Genomic DNA, 21,781 nt, shown 5'->3' with positions numbered 1-21,781 from the left:
TTGGCTCGTACAAATCTCTACGAACTTTTCGTAAATCGTTGAAACACGTAAAATGGGAAGAACTAGACTGGTATAAAAAATTTCTGCACCTAAAGATTATTTTTACCTTGTCACTCAATCACTCTCATTCTGCTAAACTGTGGATTTTTGTTTTAATTACCGCGCTACTTTTTTTTAGCTGTGTTTTCTGTATGTCAGGTCCCACATCGTTAACTTGTACATCATTACGACCATTCCACCATGCCTAACATTCTTTTAAATTCTGTGCAATGTCCACTGCTGTTACGGGTACGGCCCTGTTGCACGAAGACAATAGATTCACCATTATTATTATTATTATTAAATTAAAGAATGCAATAAACTACGAATAATTAAGAATAATTCCGAATAATTTGGAAAAAAAATCTACCACGAATAACCGGGAATAAATCACCAAGATGCAGTGTGATTTTAGTCGTTGCATTCAGTCAATGAACGGACACAGTCGCGTGCTCACTGAGGACTGGCGTGAAATTCAATAATTAATTACCTTCAAAATAAATGTGGGAAAAAAAGAAATGTAGAGAAACACGAAAAGTTAGAACAGTTCAGTTCAGTTAGAAAAGTGAAAGCACATATCTTGTCACTGTTTTCGAGCTGCTTTCTCAAACGGTCCAATTAAATCGAATCAATATAGGCGTCCAGATCGAAGTCGTGCTCGGATCCTTGGTCTTCGAGGAGGCTGGTGTCGAAGTGCGGCGGCTCAACCTTGCAGCGCACCATGCCGCCGATCCCACCGAATTCCCGAACGAACTGCGACCCTTCAGGTGACTTGTCGGTGACCATCTCCAGCGTGGCGCCAAAGTTCTTGTACTCATTGGCCAGCCACTTCAGCAGCGCCATCTTCTCCTCCTCCTCCAGCTCTGCTCCAGTCTGCAACACGCACCCCAAACCACTCAATCATACACAACAACAACCAGTCAATTACGCATCAAATCCAAACAGGTTTAAACCCATTTTCCAGCTAAACTGGTAATAAAATATAGTTTTACAAAAAAGAAACTAAAAATCATCTGCGAAAACTATTTCCTATGTGTTCTGCTATAAAAAAGGAATTACATAAATATTTTACGTATATTGTTATTTTTTCAACATTTATTCCACCATAATTTATTGAATGGACTTTTAATTCGATCAAGTCCAGCACTTACAATTATTTACAGAATAATTTGGAAAAAAAATTTGTTTAATACCGTTTAAAATGCTTGAACTCGAGTCTGACTTGGAAAAAGTTAATTTAAAGCTGAATATGCCAAACGTTCAAAATGGTGAACTGAAGAGGAAGTCTGCCAACTTACGTCTTTGTCAGTGAGGTTGCTCTTGTCGTTGGTCTGATTGGGCGGCAAATACGCAATCTGCTTCTCGCCGGTGCTGGTGTTGCGCAGGACGTAACGCATAATGTCCAGGTTCTCCCAACAGATGAGCGTCTCTACCGTACCCGACTCCAGACGCTGGACCGTCTCGTCCACACCAAAGCACACCTTGCCCGTTTTCTGCGACACCTCGTCGAAAAACTTACCTGCAAATACCAATCGACATTAACAACTGAATTCGGCATTTTATTTCAACACTATATCAATGAAAAAATCAGCTGCATACTAAATCAACTCAAATTGCACTATTTTATTGCTTCCAGACTTCCAGTGTAATCTGGGTTAGTTTATTCTTGATTCTGCAGCGCAGAAAAATAGATAAACACATACGAAAACTTTCACCGTAATCCACATAAATCTTCGATAATTATTTAATGAATTAATTTGTCAATTAATTAATCCACATGAATTTTCGATTAGTAATTTTACTAATTTTCTTTCCAAGTTTATTTGTGATCTGTTCGTTGGATAATTCATTGTGATATCATCGAGTAAGTATAAACTATGACACAATGTTGTGATGTCATCGAGAATGATATGACCCACAAGCGTGGATGACATCAGAACAAGATTGAAAAGAAAATCAATGGTACGAGTATGAAATCATAATATGTATTATGTGGAAACGCAACTGGAGAGCAGCAACCGTTGGCAGACACAGTATGGCTCAATACGCACCGATGAGCTTCTTCTCCAGGACGAACTTGGCGCGTGCCAGACAGTCGGCCGACAGCTCGATGGCCTGGTTGAAGCCCTGCTCGTCGCCGTAAGAGATGTTCACCGTATTCACGATCTTGGCTTCCAGACGCTGCAAAGACAGAAATCCGGCTTCAGTTAGACAAGGCTTACAATTCCGATTTCCGGCAATTTTGCAAATGAAATGTCCATCTAACAAACGACTGGGAAGAATATTTACAGCTACTACTACGGTACTACCCACGATTTTGTTATTTCTACCAATTATTTTTATTATTTCGCTCCCCAAAAGGATGTGTATAATAACTTAAAAAACTTTAGAATTATTTACACATTATTGCAAAATAAGGAGTGCAGTAACTGACCTGTGCGAGAAATCCGGACTGCGCCAGCTCCGTATAGAAGTCGGCACTCCCCGCCAGCACCAAGCCGGCCACGCTGACTTGCTCATTGGTGATGAAGCAGGTGACGGCTGTCTCGGCCACCTTGCGCAGGTAGTCGTGTCGCTTCTTCACGAGATGAGGCGCGAAAAGCAGCGTCAACTGCCCGCCGCGCCCTGCAAGACACGACCGGGACACATACGTTTATCTATGTTAAAAGTGATGCACTAATCGGACCAGACGCATTTACGCACCGTGATTCTTGGGCAAGTCGACGGTAAACTGCACAAGGATGCAGCGCGTGTTGCCCTGCAATGTCCCGAACAGCGCCCCGTTACCGTCCACCACGATGATCCCGAACTTGGTGTCGTCAGCCACCAGTAACTGCTCAATTAATAACGAATATGTTTTAATATTCGCATCCATATTTCAGTAAAATATACCTTTTAATAATTGATACTCTCACTAATAACAAAACACAATATTATTACAAAATAAAACAGCAAAATGAAATGTAACATGTAACAGCTGTAGAACTGAGCAGCATTTAATATTAATTGCCCATAGCCTGGTGTTAGTACCTCTGAGTCGGTCTGACTGTAAGAGTGTATGTCTTCGATTCCGAGTAGGTGGGCAACTTTTATCTTTGATCTCATAAAATGTTCGAAATCTAACAGAAATTTTTCCAATATCCTAAATTCCCAAAGGTTTTCAGGTACGGGTAAAAAGTCTCCTGACGGAGTTTGGCATTATGGATTTCATTATCAGGAACCGGTCTAACCAAAAAACTCGGGAAAACCAGTATACCGCTGAAAAGGAATGATCTAATTTTTTGAAAAAATATTTTGAGAGATACATAATTTTTATTGAAACGTTTTCGTTAGAATAATGCATGCTGGACTGCTGCACACTTAATTTTATGCGGAGATATTAAAAGCGACAATAGTCGTGTGACGGTTACCGGAATTAATCAGATTCGAACTTTTACTATTTCTGTTGTACGAGTACATGTACCGCTGTCCTAATAAATATTCCCAAGAGTGGTAATATTTATGTAAATGAAAGGCAGATGTTTTAAAGACCAACACTGGCAAAGTTGAGGTGTGGGAGATTAATATACTGATTAATCCCACGTTCCCACGCTGCGTAATTCAGCGTTCCCACGCTATCTAGTTCAACGTGGGAACGCTGCTTCCGTTCTGGGAACGGTGTTCTAAACAGCTTGAAGAATTATTCTACTTGTTTTAATATGGTTTCTCAAGTTCAAGTGTAAACGGCGTTAAGCTTGTACAATTTGATAATAAGGAAAAATATACTGATTTATACGCGGAATTGATGAAAATAATGAGAATGTACCTGTACACTGGACTTCGGGGCGCACAGGTGCGCCATCTCAGCGCGCACAGCCGCCAATTCCTGCTGCAGCATGCGGATGGAAGCGTCGTGCTCGGCAATGACGGCGGCTTGGGTGCTGACAGTGGCGCTCAACTGGGCAATGACAGCGCCCTGCTCGCTGATCCTCGCGCTGCGAGCGGCCAGTATTGCTTGGGCGGTCCCCCAAGCGCCCATGAGCTGCACATTCACCTCTTGCAGTGCTGCATTCAGCTCCTGCAGCGCTGCATGGTCGACCTGCAACTGCTGCAGCTGCTGGACGGCGTCGTTGGCGTTGGGCGCCTGCCCTGCAAATACCGGATGGAGATTACAAATTTACAAAATCATAATATCTTCCATAATAAACTAAGATAAAAAACTGTAATAGTTAGTTGGATAAACTGTGTTTAATCTTTTACAAAACATTTCATGCAAGATAATTAGGCCTGCATGGCTTTAAGACGATCAAAAACTACTTAGCAAACACGAAACCACAACCGAACATTAAACAGTTGCGATTAGGTTCTGATAAATACGAGTAAGTACAGTTACGAAGACACACGTGCTAATTTAGGACGGTAGAAACCAATTCTTGTCTATCACAAATATTATTTTTCATGCGATTTTCTTGTTGTTGTGACATGTTTAATAAATAAATATTTACACATTGAAAAATGTCCGAAAATTTTGTTCATCGGAAACTCAAAACCACTACAGTAAAGATTACAGGTTTCAATTACAGTAAGCATAACGCAGATCGACTACGAGTAGATTCTTAGTTTTAAATGGGCTAAATTCTTAGTTCAAGGGCTAGTTTCCAGATATCGACTTTACCGTATCGGCATTTCTGAAACATCGTTAGTAATGCAGCTGCTAAAACGTTGCACTCGATTTCCGATAAAATTGTTGGAGTCAGGCAGAGTGATGCAGTAAGCAGTTATGCTCACGATGATATTGGCAAGTTTGTGTCGAAGGGGATACTGAAAGCAGTATTTTTCTTTCGCTTCACGCAAGCAGTCACACTCGGCGCAACAAGACGATCAAGGAGGATTAAAAAATGGCGAGATCAATGTCCAGTAATAACTAAGCAAAGAAACACATGTGAACGATCCAGTAAATTCAGAAATAATATTTCGACAACTAACATGCAAATGAAACGCACAAGCACATATAATTTTTCGAATCCGGACACACATAATTTCATAGCGGTGCATACATACTCTGTATATATGTAAATTAGTAAATATGACATTTGATGAACATGGAACTTCTTTCTAATGATTTTCAAACCGACTACTCGGCATGTAAATCACAGGTTGCATCGGTGTGTACTACGTACTGAAGTGATTTACTGCGTTTCTGTTTCACCAATTTAGGTAGAGTGAAGATTCGATTAAAATCACATGCAGAATTACCAAACTTTAGCACGATTATATTGCTGTTTGGTACCCAAAAATCGTGGTAAAAATGTTTTGCACATAACTGAAAATGCACATAATGTATAATCCCGGAATAACACTATCATTTGACTTTATCACGAGCACAGCTGGAAGTGAAAGGGTGTGGTGTTGCGACGCTAGTAACATGAAACGATCAGGCCATTAAACTTTTATCGGACCCTTTAGCAAGAAGCATCACACGAGATTTTTAAATAACATCTATTTCTAAATAACATCTATTTCTCTTTCCGGATATTGATGGCAGCAGCCGGTGCCAGTTCGGTTCAAGTCTCCATGCCGGGCACCGAAAAATTATGTTGAACGGCAGAATGTTACACATACTTGTCCCGTAGTTTCTGCGGCATTAAGACGCCACAAAAATACGAAAATTCGAAACCCGGAAATGCCAGAAGATATAGGATGAACCGATCATCCGGGGCACGGTGGAAGTCTTGCTAGCGGCACTCAGTCTAATATGTCAAGTGAAGCCAGCCTCCGAGGTGAAGCACTCAAGACAACGGCACATGGTTGGATCAGCGCTACCAGCAGTATCCCTAGAGAATTTTCTCAACGACACCACCCTCAGAATGCAATCGGCCTGCGTCTCGGCGTACCAATCACCATTCCCCACCATTGCAATTGTGGTGCATGGGCCGGTGCGCGAGGATACCACGGCCTAAACTGCAAAATGAGCCGGGACGAAAGCCCAGACACAGCTGTATTAACGTCACTTTAAAGCCCGTTTTCGCTTCAGCCGTTATTGAAAAGAAACTTGAACCACCTGGTATTTCCCGGACCGATGGCAAGCGCCCCGACAGAGTGTCATTGGTCCCGTGGGAAGATGAAAAATGCTGATGAGAAATGCCACATGTGAGTACGGTAGCTTTATCGTACATCGCGGCAACAGTAAAACAAGCAGCGGCAGCCGCGGCGCGCGCAGAGCTAAATAAAGTGGCAAATACTCAAGCGTCGCAATAGTAGGTGTCGGAATACTCAAGCCACTTGGACCGGACGCCTCTCCTTTATTGACCGAAGTCGGGACGACAGGAAGCAGGCGAGGTACGGGTGACGGAGTATCTGGGCCAGCGGGTCATCATTGAATTTCAACGCGGGAACGCGGCTTAATTCTGTCATGGGAACAGCACCAGTGTCGGCTGATTTAGACGAAATGTTCTGTGTGACTAGGCCGCCTATTCACGCAGTCTGAGATTGTGTAATCATCTAACCTGTTACATTTCTAAAAAACTTGGGACTGTATTATATCGCCATAATGCCCCCAAGGTGGGGTATTATTATGATGATATTATACGAGCATGAGCATGAAGACTGTATTAACTCGACTGGACTGGACTTAAGTACGAGCATGAGGACTGTATTAACTCTAAATTCTGTGATTAATTAGGCACACAAAATGTTAATTCTGAATAATACATATCAGAACTAAACAACTGTCTGGATCCTGATAACAGATAAATTAAAATACAAATTCAGGGGATACGCATCACGCATACTGCGGCACCCCGGGTCACACTACATATTTAGACCCATTTGGCATGGCTACTGCATGCCAAATCTGAATTATAAACTATCCATATAAAATGTTAGCTTTTCGCCCTTTCTTAAACCTTCGAGAGGAGGGAACTTGTCATTATGTGGCGTACTCGTAGTGTAGTGGCTAATGATCATATCACCACTTCGCGTTAAGTAAGTAACAGCCTAATAGGTAACTTTGTGATGGAAATAAATTACTATGCAGGGACAAGCTGTTACCTGAGAACTTCATTTTTCTTATGTTTATAAAAACATCGTTTTCATAAAATGGTTACCCGCAGGTTACCCGTTACAAGGGCTCAGCATGTCACAGCGCAAAGTTCCTTATCACGGCTGCTTTGGTTGCACCTGCTATATCGCACACCGGTCGCCGGTATCGTCTGCAGTGTATTCGACGGAGCGCGACATGCTAGCAAGACTACAACGTTAAGGTCGAAAACCATCAGTGAGTACAAAATTTCGCTTACTCCGGAAATGAGCTTATTTTTATTGGGTTACACAAATGAACATTGGCTAAACGCTAAATCACGCAATACATTATTTCAGCACATAGTACACTTCATCCAGCCTCCTCCCGATGCAGAAGGTTTCCTGAACGCAAGCAATACCTCGTATTAAAGCAATACTGATTCTCTGCTTCAGAAACTGAGTGGACCGCTTTTCCTGGGTCCTCTAAAAAAGCATCTTACCGAGTGTAGACATTTTACATTTCGATTCTTTGCCCCACACACCTGTTGTTTCAAAAACCAAAGCAGAGAACTTGAAATTATCCCGCAAAAATTCGTGCTTCTGGCTTTTCTTTGTCTCTGCCATGGTGGCGGCCGCGCCGGCCTCCTGGGACGTCTTGGCAAGGTAGGAAGTGGCCATGGTGTCCGGGCAGGTGACATCCCAGACCCACGATTTTCCATGACAGAAAGGGACTGAAGTCATGCCGTCCGGTCGTTTCAGAGTGTCGCGGTATAGGCCCGGAGGTTCCAGAGCTGAAGGGATGCTGGCCGTACCACACGCACGATGGATAAAAACCTCGCTGTGCCGGGAAATCTTCGTTTAAGACGCTTGCATCCCAGCCCGTGATATCCCCAAACATCAACCGTACTGCCGCATTTGCATCGATATTCGACACATACTGGGGCGCCGATGCGCAGCCCAATGGATATCCTTACTTCGGTATTTGACAGCAAAGTGCCGACGCTTGCCACTGGTAAGGCGTTAAGCCACAGTCCGGATTCAGGCTGGGACACTGCTAGCAGCCGGGCCTTTTGGTTAATAGACTTGTTTTGGCTTAACACTGCTTCTTTCTGGATGAGAACGACAGGTATGTCCCATGCGCGCTGTGAAGAACGCAATTCTCGGCAGGGAGTTCCGCGGGCCCCATTGACTTCCATGCTTGTTCCGGAAATGTATCAATTGGGTACGTATTAAAAAATGGTACAGCACTAGTACAGTATATCAGAAATAGAATCAGGTACAGCAATAAGGTACAATATGTATTAGCAAATGCCAATTGGTACAGCAGTAGTATAGCAGTCAGCAAATATATCAGCAGCAATTTGAAACAGATCATCCCATTAGCAATCCAACGCTTCTGTAATGGGTACCGTTGCGAATGTTGTTCTATTCAACTGTAATTAGATCTTGATATTGTTATTGCCCTACTGAATTAAAATACACAAAAAAATTGGGTATTCACCACGTACTCGACCGATGGCATCAGAGCGATGCGGTGTTGCTGTGCAGATCTGGAACAAGATTCAGCTTCCGCTTCCCGGACATGATAAAAGTAAAAGAAAACACCATGCACTACAATTTACGAAAACCGGCAAAAAAAGACGACGCTGCACGGGCAAGGAGAGTCGACTAGAGAGTGGCCGTTAAAGAGTCTTCTTGAAAAAATCATTACTGTTAAACCCAAAATTCTTAATGCGAGCTCTGTACCTGCCTTCAAATTCCTACTAAAATCTGTTGATCTGTCTTAAGCATCCACATTAGCGCTTGTTTTTGTTCGACCAGACATAAAGTCCCTTTGGGGTTGTCTGCTCTTGTGCCGTAATAACAATAATCATATCAATTTCGCAATCCAAATGAAATCCATCGTGATTTTTATTAAAAGTAAGTAAAAACATGCGAACCATTCTTAAAAGCAAATGTAATCACGCTAGCGAAAGCCAAAGCACTACATTTCACAGCAAAGCGCCATTTTGGCTACAATTCCTATAAATATTTCCATAAATAATTTAAGAAATGTGATACATATCACTTCCGTTTGGTACATAGTTTGCACTTGTGTCATGATGCTTATCAAAGAATACTTATCGGGTGAAAACCTTAACCGAACCAAATGAACTTACCTGCACCATCACCTTGGGCATCATCTTCAATGTCCTCTCCAGGCGGCGCGGGGTGACCGTTGGGGGGCATTCTGCAAAAAAACCATTTGATGCACATTAACCAATGTCCAGCAACCATCAGGTAAAAACGGAAGTGTATATAAACAAACCAATCAAGTCCACACGAATCCGCACTGAATTAATTACCACTGATTTTAAAGGCTAAGGTTGACTCGCACATGTGATCTGTTGACTTCAAGATATTGAAGCTACAGGTAACAAGCTTCACATATACAGGTTTGTGTACTTGGTATTTTTCAAGTCTGGAAAACTAGATGATTCTTAATCATCCCAGTTTCACTTCTAAATCGTTTAAATACGTTTTCCAGCACTGGCTTATTGTCATGTGAACTGGCCACTGCCGAAATATACTCCAACTAGTGGACCCCGCGCAAATTGCGCGGAATAAATCTGCTAGAAATCATTTGCGTAATTCGGAGGCGTATTAGGATTAACAGAAAACTTTCAAATAAGCTCAAAGAAAATTTTAAAACTAATTATGTGCTGTAGTGTTCAACTGTTCATACGATTACACAGTACTGTCGCCTGCTTTCCACAAATCCTGGCTGAAGTAAACCATGCCCCAGCCGCCGTACCGGAAACAGTGCAAATTCCTGTTTTTTTTTTTTTAAACGTACTCCTGTTCATTAATTGTAAAATATGTGCTGTACGGTATCATAGGTGCTTGCGTTCAGCGGTACGCCGGTACTTATTTAAAAAAAACCATTTCTGCTCTGATACTGGGTTATTTATTACGCATGTAAATTTTCTTATGTTACGCATAACATAATGTTATCACAGGGTTTTGACTCGGAATATCGCGGTATTTATATTTGATAAAGAAACAGTTTTCGACGGTATATTTACTGCCGCTTTGCACCACCTTGTGGCGCAGTTGAAATACTTAAGTGATACTTTACTAAATTTCCGGTGTCCAACATGAAGTTAAACATTCGAGCGAAGCTAACTTTCCTTCCAAATTTACATTGGGAAGTGTTTGTACTTCTACTGCAGAAATTAAAATTTAATTACAGTGTCTCTCTCATGGTGTTGTGTTAAATACTTATCACTGATAACTTTATGCGCAAATCGCGCTAATGTGCGCAAATAGACAGCAGGAAGATCAGAAACGATAGCGCGGTATTTTCCATAATTGTGTCGCAGACTGAAGTTGGAAAAGTTATTTAATTCGAACCGCACTCCAAATGGACCCACACGCAGTTACCAAAGAACGTACATTATGTTTACTGGTTTAATAATTTTTCCTGCTGTTTATTAAGAAATTATGTACTTAATAAATGTTAAGTAATTAATTTAATTAATTAGTGGTATCCGTTCATATTTTCAGTTCTCTCCAGATCGTATTTTTAAACTCTGTTTTGCGACTTCAAAAATAATACACTACCCTTTGGTTAATTTGTGAACCACGTCGCACACTGGAAACTGATGTTCGTAAAAACGGGATGTCTCGCTTGCTGCTCCGCGAGCTCCGCTCGCGCCGCAGCCCGGCGTCGGCTGCGGCTCCGCCTTCGGTTAATGATACAAAAAATACGGTATACCCGACAGTACTGTTCAGTTTTTATCTGCTATTAAAATTGTCAAACAATTTATAATTGCTAACAATACGCAGCTGGTAAACGTAAAACTTCGTTCATTGCAACTTCACGCACACAGAATTCAGCGATTTCGCATGTACAGCAGTGCCAATCACTGTCCAGTGTCCACGGCGCCACGCCAAAGGCGGCTTAGTACTGTACGTAAAAGGTAATCATACGGCTTCAGGCGGCAGTCACTTCTTAGCCACCAGCACTGGCTCTGAGTTTTTGCTGGTTTTCTGATTGGTTGTTGCAATGTTCCCTAGACTTTGTATAGTAAGGTTTTCTAGAGTTTTCTTAAAAGCTTATTTGTTTTCTCAAACCAAACTGATTTTGTAAAAACCTACCGAGTTTGGGCTATCGAATAATATGTAGATCTTAAAGATTGACCACGTGTATCATTCGGGATGGATGCGCAAACACGATGACCACACCTCCTCTTAAACTTTTATTATGAAGGATAAACAAGAATGAAGCAATTCATCGTTGTACAAGACAACTGTCGCCACAGGCGGAAACGACTAATTAATGCAACTTATTACAACAAATCTTCCCTTATGCGCAAATTTGTAATCAATACTTTACAAAACATATTTTAGGCTTTTGTACCTGCCACGTAAAAGAAACTCTTAAGTGGCCGCAGCCACCAAGATCAGAATGAATGCAAGCGCCGGTAGGCTACCCGATAATTAAAATTTAAACAAAAAAAAATAATCGAAATCTCTTTTCCTGAGGTTAACCAGGTAAAGAGATAGTCGAAAAATTCAGAAAAATCTCATGTTTCATTGTTTAGTAGAAAAGTAGTATACTATCGCACTCATCGTAGCATACTTAGAAAATGAATTACGAAGGTCAACAGGACGTGACCAAACAAGAATTCATCAGCGATAAAATTAGAAAATTACTTGCTACTACTACGTACAGATATTTATTATGATACTGCAGCATCCTTTTCTTCAGAATACATACAGTAGTATTGATTTTCCTAGCACTGCACAATGGATGACAATTTCAACTGTCCAGCACCAACGTGTGAGGCACGCGCGGGCGGCGGCCCATGGCCCCATGTTGTTGGCTGCGGATCACAAAGACAAACATAGATAGCTGCAGCGTTCTGCGGCAAGGTCGGTCGTCTGACGGAGGACAGAGCAATAAAGTACCGAACGGATTATGATCCTAGGGATCCTAGGGAGGGATTAGGGTGTCCACATGCATTGAATGAATGCACGTTTTTTCATTCAAATTTATCATTCAGCAGCAACTATGTGTAGAAATCATCATGCATCGAATGAATTCAAAGTATGTATGTAGGAAACGAAAATCTGGATGACGATCACGTGAATTCATCCAAAAAATCAGTGAATGAAGAGGGAGGGGAAATCCTTCCTTTTCATTCATGAATGAAACTTCCTGGCCAATCGCTATCGCTGCCTACCGCTACCGTGGGCGGGTGGATTGCCGATACACCGGGCGGGTGCCGTGCTAGATGTTTCATGGCATTTATGTAGTCGATGTATATGTAGTCGACTTAGTCACTATCGCCATTCAAACCGCCAAAACGAAAAATTCATCGACACGTTTCACTTCAGTTTTAAATCATAACATTTTGCTCTACTTCATGTGATTTGCATCAAACTTGCATTACGCCAATGCATGTGGACACCTTTATTATCGTAAAATTACTACCATACGGCGGCCGTCCATGCTCCAGACCGCGGTGGGCAAGGCCGAAAATGGCAGTTCCCACGAGCAGATAGCGGCGGTGCTCGGCCGGCTTCGGCCATTTTTGCAAGACCAGACAAAGACGGTTGACCCAACCAACTGCGACTGTGCGACGGTGCGTGCAGCCGCGCACCGTCTAGTTGGCCATTAACATAATAATTAAACTGGAAAATCACTGGAAAACTAATTTTCACGTATATTCCATTAACTGCAAAAGATAAATTTTCAGATTGGAATCAAGAATATTGTCGGCACGCGTATCTCGAACAATAGTATGGTTATTTTCTTTCAGGCTGTTCTATATTCCAGCGAAAATCTCTTTCCCATGTAATTTTGTCATAATAGTTACAAGTATAACGAAGATCGCAAAGCTGACCAATGAACCTTTCAAACAACTGAATTTTATGAACTTCCGGGGCCTGACGCACATGGAGCCGCCCAGTGTAGCACTGCAATTAATTTTACTTTAACCGAATCTGTAAGAATTTCCCATGCAACACTCTGGCTAAAAAATGAAGGCTTATTTACAGAAATAATCTAAAGTTTCATACTTTATTGGTCAAATCAAGGCCACAATACACAAATTTGAAGAAGAAAAACACGCTAAACTATAACAGAAAAATTTCGTTCAGCCTGTCCAGTCCTTCCATCGTGCCCAGCACTGACGCCGCATTTCCCCGTTGAATTTCTATGGACAAACGCTGCCGCAGAAATTCATGCGAGCGTGCTTCTCCGGTGTGCAGCTGCAGTCTTTTTCCAAGTTCTTTGATGATGGCGATCGCCGACGGTCCCCACGGGCCCAGTGTTTCAAAAGCGATAGGAACGAATAGGTAGCGGCCGACCAGATAGGAATATAGTCCTGATTTCCTTAACTCTGCCTGCATGGCGGCCGCTCCAGCTGTGGTAGCAGTGGCCTTGACATGCGAAAGCGCAACTGTGTCTACACATGTCACGTCCCAAGCGAGGCATAATCCGCGTTTCCATGCAAAAGTTGTGCAGCCATCAGGGCGGCGTTCATTGGTGTGAGATGTGCCGCGCGGCTCCAGTTTCGCTGGCACACCGGCGGATACCAAGGCTATACAGAAGATACTGTTTAATCCGCCGTGGCGCGGATGTCGACCGGCGGAAAAGGCACACGACAGTCCATGGTGCCCGTAACCACCAACAGGTTTGTGGCATTTGACGCAGTCGTGTGGTTCACAGATCGTGGCACCGAGACGGAGGCCGATGCTGATCTTCAGTTCGTCGTCGCCCAGTAGATTACCAATGTGAGCGGACGGCAAGGCGTTCAACCAGATGCCGGCCTCTGGTCTAGACTGGGCAAGCAGGCGCGCTGTGTTGACTTCGTCTCCTTGAAATACCTCCAGCAGGGCCGCAAGGGACACGTTGCATAATGGCAAGTCCCAGGCCTTCTGGGACTTCTGAAATGTAGCTTCCGGGAGTACGGGTTGACGGGCTTTTAATTTCCATGACTCCGAGGCACCAGTGATGTCAACAGCGGCGTGGTTAGGCAGTAGTGCGGAGAGCAAACCGGATACGGAATGAATCGAAGCCAAGTAGGCTGGGAGAGATAATTCTTCCGACCGGCGGATGCCGATTCCACCTCTACTAACCGGTAACGTTGCTTGACGCCAAGGCGGGTAGTCGTTGTGATTGGTCCGTACATTTGACAGGTTCTGGAAGCAGGAGCGCATTGCTTCGTCCAACTGGTATAATAATGCGGGGTATTTCCATGCATTACAGCACCGCAACATGTATAAAATTTTCGGGGCGCCGAGACAATTTTTTAGGAGAAACAACGCTTGATGGCTAGGTAGAAGCTGAAGTCGTTCACACATCAACTTCAAGGTGCTAGCCTTTTCGTTCAGTATAGGCCCAATTGCTTCATCCAGTACGGGTGCACCGAGCAGAGACATGGTGGATCCCGTCAGAATGCGTAGTCGTGGGTAACTCTCGAGGAATTCCGCTGTAACGTCACGCTGCGACTCAGATGACCCACCAAAAACCAGCAGTTCGCATTTAGCCTCGTTAACTTGCAAACCGATTGTAAAGTTGTAAATAAGTAGCTTCAGCTAGTCCGCCAATCAATTCCGTCTGTACGGCACAAAGTTCTACATAAAACTACCATGTAAGCCCTGCGCGAGCGCTAGCATTGGTGTACGTTGATCAAAAATCATAATAGTCAAATTATTTATTAAGTACTTGTAAATCTGAAATTGTATATTTAATTGTGTATTGTCTATTATTATAGTACTTGTAAATTTGATTAAGTAATACTCGTATGTATACTGAAGTATTGTATTATACTGATTGGTGCTCGTTGTTGTACATAGTGAAAAATAAAAACGCACAACTTGTAAATTATTTATAATACGAGGAGGAGCTACCTTGGCCCGATCAAAGGCGCACACGACCATAATCCGATCACTGTGCCCGCGTGTGTGCACCATGCCCAACCACCCTAGCTGGCAGCGACGTTAACCACTTGCACGCGCATACAACATGGCTGTCATCCTAACGCGGCAGCCCAATTATTAATAAATTTTAGCGGCCGTGAATTGTTTAACAAATTACGGCCACCCATCGTTACGACCTTTCACTGTTTTCGAATGTTAATTTGTTTTGAAAGATCGAAATTTTGTAATTATGGACGAAAATGATTTTGTCATATTACCTGAGGATAACTATCCGTCTTCCGTTTTGTCCGACATGGAGAATTTCGGTGAAGACCTTCAGTTACCTGCCAGTCTGTTTTGTGTCAGTGCGAGTAACAGAAATAGTTCGGGCCTGCCATCAGATGTGGAGAAATTAGCAGAACCCGTCCCTGTACCAGCAAGCTATGGTAAAGGCATGTCAGCAGCACTTCGGGCCGTGGAATCCGGAAACCTGTCTCTGCGATCAGCAGCAAAAACGTATCACGTTCCATATGCTACGCTCTGGGAGAAGTTAAACGGCGTGCGAAGAGGAAAAAAGGAGCTCATAAACGGAAATTTACTGATGAAGAAGAAAACTATATTGAGAAGCTGCTGTTGAAATGTGCTGAAAACGGCATACCACTGGACAAGAGCGCACTGCGACGAATTGTGCCACTCTTGGCAAAATCTAAAGGTCGGCAGTGCAAATTTATGTCAAAAACTATTTTAGTAATACAGTAATTCAGTAATACATTTATACAGTGATTCGCAATTTGTAATAAATCGCCAGCACTTATTTGAGTTATTTTTGCGTATAATTTGTGTACTCAATACTTTAAGTTTTACAGTTACGCCTGAGAAATCAAAATTATTCACAGCGAAGTGGCATAAGAAATTCCTTGAGCGGCACCCTAATATATCTCGGCGCATTTCACATGGCGTTTCAAGAAAAAAAACGAAGGAATGGACAGTAGAAAATAGGGACGGATGGATACAGCGACTGTTTGCGCTGAACAACTTGGGACTGCTCAGTGATCCACGCGGCATCTGGAATTTTGACGAGTCAGCCTTTCAGGTTGCGGAAAAAGTGACAACGGTATACGCCAGGCGGTGTGAAAGATGTACTGTCATATTATGATGGCAATGACCGTGAGTTAATAACCGTTCTTGCGGGAGGCAATGCAGCCGGTGAAATTTTGCGGCCGCTAATTCTTTTCGACGGGAAAGTCGTTTTGGCTTCGCATTTCAACGAGACGAACGATATGTGTCATATCGGTTTCAATTCGTCTGGAATAATGGATAATGCGACCTTCGCTTCGTACGTCAGGGAAGAGGTGATCCTCGGATGACAGCAGAAAAGGTGCGTAATAAAAGCTCCCCGATTCATTCACATTGTAGATTAAGCGAAATGTTAGCTTAATCTTATCGTTGTTTTACTCACGTATTAGTGAATTTTTATTTAACCATTTTAGGTAAATTATAATTTAATAATATGGTTAACCATAATTTCTTTTTACAGAACGTGATTTTTCTCGATGGACACAGTTCGCACATGTTTAATCTCGAATTTCTATCCGAATGTGTTAAATCGGAAAAAGATATTACTGTCGTAATATTTCCTTGTGGTCAGACTGGAAAATTGCAACCTATGGATGTAGCAGTGTACGGACCTGTCAAGAAATACTGGCGGGATTACCTGCGGCATATGACTTTGTCCCCCGAGGAAGAGGTGCATTATGTTACTTGAAAGTTGTTTGCTATTTTTACTTGTTTTCGATAGTTTCAATATCTTATTGTCATGACTGGCACAGGTTATTAAATTTCGTCATTCAGCTTTACATCAGTAACATATACTTTCGTCTTAGGTGAACAAACGGAACTTCGCCAGTCACATTGTGAAAAAGTGGAACGACTTTAATATGTCGAAAAACATAGTTTCGGGATTTGGTTCTGCTGGAATATTTCCTTTCAACCCGGATGCCGTTTGTCAAGCTTATGTGGAACCAGTTTCAGCGACATCACCTTTGGACGTGCCCGTTTCGGTAGCAAATGACTACGTGTCAGAACTGGAAATTGTGCGTCGTTCGCTTCGAAAAATTCCGCTTTTAACCGAAGGCAAAATAGAGCGCATTATAGCATATGCCGTTGCTGAAGCAGAAGGTTTTAGTGCTCCTGTAGCGCCCGAGAAAGTTGCTGCGGACTGGCATCTTTCTTTGATGAAAGCACATGCCCCTAAGCAAAGGAAACTAAAGAAGTCGCGCTTGCGCGCGGATGCAGGGCTCATTGCGACGGATAGTCAGGTTATTGAGGCCCTCGAAAAGCGAGAAGAAGCAAAACTGCAGGCCAAGAGTAAGCGCAGCAAGAAGACCAAGAGCGGCCTCAGTGATATTACGAACACGCCAACCAAGAAAACGTTTAGAATGGATAAAAAGTGAACATTATTTTGGCGCAGATTTATTGCTTTGAACGGTTGTGCTCGTGCAGGATTTCAGGAAATAATTATGCACTTTCGTTTAGTTTAGCACCAGTGGTCTCACGCAGACTTTTTGTGCGTTAAAAATGGCGGCCATAGCGATGTTATAAAGTTGTTGCCCTCGTGAGGTGGCTGGCCATCTTGCGTATGTGCAAGCACAGTGATTAAATTTACTGCCAACCTGGGTGTTTGGACGCGGTGCACACACGCGGGCACAGTGATCGGATTATGGTCGTGTGTGCGCCTTTGATCGGGCCAAGGTAGCTCCTCCTCGTAGTTTATTTGGCAATTACTTCGCACCTCCCTGGCGTGGCAGTTTTCGGAAGAACTATACGCCCTCGATCAACCTTATGCTCCCTTCCTACATCGTCACATATAACCATGACAGCGCCGCTGCAGCGGCAGCATCGCAGCGGAAATGGGCGGCACTTATGCTGGCTGCTGCCAGGAGCAACAACCTGCGGCACAGCGCAGGACCGGAAGCATCAGCCCTGGTACGCGAAAGCAAACATTGCGTACGTACGTTACGCTATACTGCCAGTAGAATTAAACACAACACATCTGCTTAGACAAAGTAAGACCGGTAGCGAGCAGCAGTAGAGTACGCACTCAATTCACAATCACATCAGTCAATCAACTTCATCCATAGTACGCATGTATGCAGCAGCGCAACATTTTCCCATCGCGTTTTCTTCGCAGAATCCCTCAACCGGCACTAACTTATCCTTAAATCCTTAAACAAGAAAGTCCAAACCAAACTGTTGTATCACTATAGTCTATCGCGCTGACATTTTGCAGATACTTCCGGAAAACAATTACGTATTCATTTCTCAAATCATTCAATTCTAAATTGCTGAGCACAAGTAGCATACCGACTAGTTTTTTTGAAGTGGATGATGTGAACTTACAGCTTATGACTAACTAGTGGTGGTTGATAACCACATCATTGCACCGAGCGGGAGTGATACTCACCGACAAATGTTTACACTGAAAGTTGAATAGGTGAATTGTAAACAGCAGATATGTTTTTCGAACTTTTTATTCAGATATATAATAATAGATATATACTTAATTTTATTCCGCTGTCATTTTATGAACAAATCCGTCATAAACTAAACACAGATTTCTCAGAGTGATCTGTGTCAAAATTCCACATAGTAGGTATGCGGAAAAATTAAAAACGAAAGTACGATATTACATGTACGTACTGAAATTCAGAGAGCTACAGAGACGGCTACCAACTTCTTTGCACCAGCCAACTGTTTGGTTGGAGCATTTTGTTAAAGATAAAGATAATTAACAATTCTTCTCTGGTTAACTTCGCCAATGCCACTGGAAAATGGTATTGGATTGTGAAATTGGAAAAGTGTTACGTACGCTTTTTTTGGTTTTTGGCTCTGCTGTGGAAATGTATGCTCTGCTATGGAGCGTGCATCACTTGACGATCAGTTAATTGCAGCACCTCGCGCTTCGCGCTCGGTGCAAAAAAAGACGCATAACCCCATACCCAGATATCCGTACGCATGTGGCAAGTGCAATTGTACGATAACCGGACATTTTAGCCAAGTCGTACAGCGCACTGCGCCGCATGCGATCGGAGTGCTGTGGGTGGGGGTTATGCGTCTTGTTTGTCCTAAGCTTTAACTACAAAATCAGGATGAAATTAATTATACACTTAGTTCTTGAAGTAGATCACACGGAATACCTTCTAAGCGTTTCATTACAGACTGACAAAAAGAAAAAAATTTAAAGTTGCATTCAATAGTGCACGAAGATATACGACAATAACAAGTGTACGATAATAATAAAATATAAAAAAGGTGGAAATGCTCCAAAATAGAAGCTGCTGTTTACTGGGAGCGTTGTTTTTATGTAAATAAAGGAAAATAACAATCCCAAAAAATTAATCTGGAGCTCACGGCGTCACGAAGAGTTACATCATAATGAAAAAATAAAATCCCCTTCATATGAAGTAACATACACGCATTCGGCGATGTAAATGCGTGGGCAAGCGATTCGATGACCAATATTGCGATCATTTATCAACGCCATAAAAACCACCGGAAGTGGAACATGAAAATCCACTTCGCTCGTCCAATCAAGATGGCCAGGCACCAACCACTACTCTACGAGACTACGGCTACACCACACACAAATATGCACAATCAAGCGCGCTCGTTGCTACACTGTTCAACAACGCCTATGCTGCAATAAAAAAAGGCAGCATTTACGCATTCCTCATCTTACGATCGGCAATTATGACAGTAATTCCCAAGAAGAAAAATCTGCATGACAATGCGCGTTTGGCCGCGGGACGCGTGCAGCAGGCAACCGACAGGTGCAGCGCATAACCAGCGTTTTATTAGTGAACACGGGACAACTTGAAAAGTGTACAACTGCCCAGTGCCCATGCACTACATGCAGAAAAACACTCCATTATTACTGCATTATATAGTGCATATAATTATGAAAGACAGAGAGCGGCGTCATCATCGTCGAGAGAATAACAAGTGGGTGTTTTCACTGTTTTCCTGCTTCTCGAGTCTCGACAAGAACGTGTTAAATACTAACGGCTAACGGCTAACCAAGCAAATAAACTGCTGATCGCATTTTACAGTATAAGGAAAGCTGTACAAACCCGAAAGCACTTTCCCTATCACCACCGTCCATCACTGGTACCTGCTCCCATGATTACATCCTTAAAATTACGCCCTTACATCCTTCGTGTTAATGTGTTGTCGTAATAATATTATTGTAGTAAATACAAAAGCTACACGGTAAAGGAAAATTCACGGGTAAAAGGGGGAAAGAAACGATGCCAGCGACAACAAACGAAATCTTGCTCAACATTCAAATTCTCAGTACATACAACATAGCTCACTCCGGTGGCGAACAGGTCTTTAATCACAACCACTCCATTGAAAAAAATCATTCAACAAATTACCTACAAATTCACACCTTACCCCAAGGATTCTGCGTATTTCTTCTTGCGCGGCTCCTCAATAAAGTAGCGATAGCTCAGACACGCTGTAATGGCCACCGCGAAGCAGATGATGGAGTGTTTCTTGGTGGCCGTGGCCAGGGTATTGCGCAGTTGTGGTTTGGGGAGACGCTGCTGTTGGCTCTTGGATGACACTCCGCACTCCTCAGCCGTGTTATCCACCGCTTGCGCCGCGTAATGACGGGAAAACGGACGCTCAGACACGTCCTAACGGCCACCGCGAAGCAGGTGGTGGCGTGTTTCTTGGTGGCCGTGGCCAAGGTATTTGCGCAGTTGTGGTTTGGGGAGACGCTGCTGTTGGCTCTTGGATGGCACTCCGCACTCCTTGGCCGTGTTGTCCTCCGCTTGCGCCGCGTAATGACGGGAAAACAGACGCTGAATCTTCTATAAGATGCTACTATCACAGCTGATTCAACACATACAAAACAGCCTTTCCCAGTTGGGAAATTATGAGAGAAAACATCAAAATTTTGACTTTATTCAAAGGCAATTTTTACACAAATTCAGCAGATACGAGGCGTCACGTTGCGAGCTTTGCGATCGCGCTGCAAAAGCTACCCGGAAGTGGTTGTGTTGATGTTTACGTATTTACCTTTATTCTTCCTGCATTATGCTCGAAAACATGCAGAATAAATATAGCTTATCAGTGATGAAATATTCCATTCATTTACGAGTTTATATCTGTTGGTCCTGTTCTTTACCAGACCTGATAAAAAAAGTCAGCAAAAACAAACGCGACACCTTGAGCTCATTACCGCCAAGCAGGAATACTCCCTTGCGATTGCTGATCACTTGCGATTGCTTCCTTGAGGTGGCTGGTCAAGTTTGCTTGTAAATGTCCATCTTTCAAGCGGAAGTGTAATTCAGCTGGTGCTTTCCTTGTGAAAGCTGCCGCATTCCATCACCAAACTGCGGAACCTTTATTTTGTCACCAACGACAACATCGGACCATCATGTATCATATCAACTCAACGTCGAATCCTCAAATCCGGCAAGAAGAACGACTGAAGCAGTATGTGCATAACGTGGTATATGGTACTGTTAATGTTGACTTGAATACTATAATTTCTTCTAATATTTCTCGCATGAAAATCCTCCCTCCAAAGTGGTGTAGATTACATCAGTCCGCAACGGTACGTTTTCATTCTTTCCTTGGTGATTTCTGCAGTCAGCTTACTACGGCTTGTGATCTTAGTATAAGGCTCCACACGAGTGTCTTGAATTATTTTCATGGGGCGTAGCTGAATATGCGTTATCTGTTTTACAGTGTCAGCAGTCGCAGGGTAAATTTTTCAGTAAAAATTTTAAATTTGCAGTGCCGTCAGCGTTGTTAAGGGAAA

General features: G+C 42.9%; 1 protein-coding gene across 5 annotated transcripts; it reads right to left on the bottom strand.

The window, feature by feature from the left end:
- Positions 1 to 317: 317 nt before the first annotated feature.
- On the bottom strand, positions 318 to 20,932 carry LOC129592493 (eukaryotic peptide chain release factor subunit 1-like). Of its 5 annotated transcripts, none has more exons than XM_055488541.1 (11): positions 20,404 to 20,932; positions 9,198 to 9,268; positions 8,547 to 8,610; positions 7,581 to 8,471; positions 4,694 to 4,942; positions 3,845 to 4,167; positions 2,743 to 2,872; positions 2,474 to 2,664; positions 2,091 to 2,220; positions 1,338 to 1,558; positions 318 to 912 (listed from the first exon to the last, which is right to left on the bottom strand). In XM_055488541.1, the coding sequence occupies exons 5-11, from the start codon at positions 4,713 to 4,715 to the stop codon at positions 658 to 660; spliced, it is 1,272 nt and encodes a 423-aa protein (XP_055344516.1). In that variant the 5' UTR covers positions 4,716 to 4,942; positions 7,581 to 8,471; positions 8,547 to 8,610; positions 9,198 to 9,268; positions 20,404 to 20,932; the 3' UTR covers positions 318 to 657. The 5 variants fall into 5 exon arrangements, with proteins under 5 accessions (XP_055344516.1, XP_055344518.1, XP_055344515.1 ...); XM_055488543.1 differs by having other exon boundaries at positions 8,547 to 8,588; XM_055488540.1 differs by having other exon boundaries at positions 7,581 to 8,434; positions 8,547 to 9,268.
- Between the last annotated feature and the right edge of the window lie 849 nt (positions 20,933 to 21,781).

The sequence above is a fragment of the Paramacrobiotus metropolitanus genome, unplaced genomic scaffold (genome assembly GCF_019649055.1).
Source record: "Paramacrobiotus metropolitanus isolate TYO unplaced genomic scaffold, Prichtersi_v1.0 Parri_scaffold0000053, whole genome shotgun sequence".
NCBI classification, from domain to species: Eukaryota; Metazoa; Tardigrada; class Eutardigrada; order Parachela; family Macrobiotidae; genus Paramacrobiotus; species Paramacrobiotus metropolitanus.
Note: the sequence above shows the minus strand (reverse complement) of the source record. Positions and strands in the feature narration are given on the sequence as shown.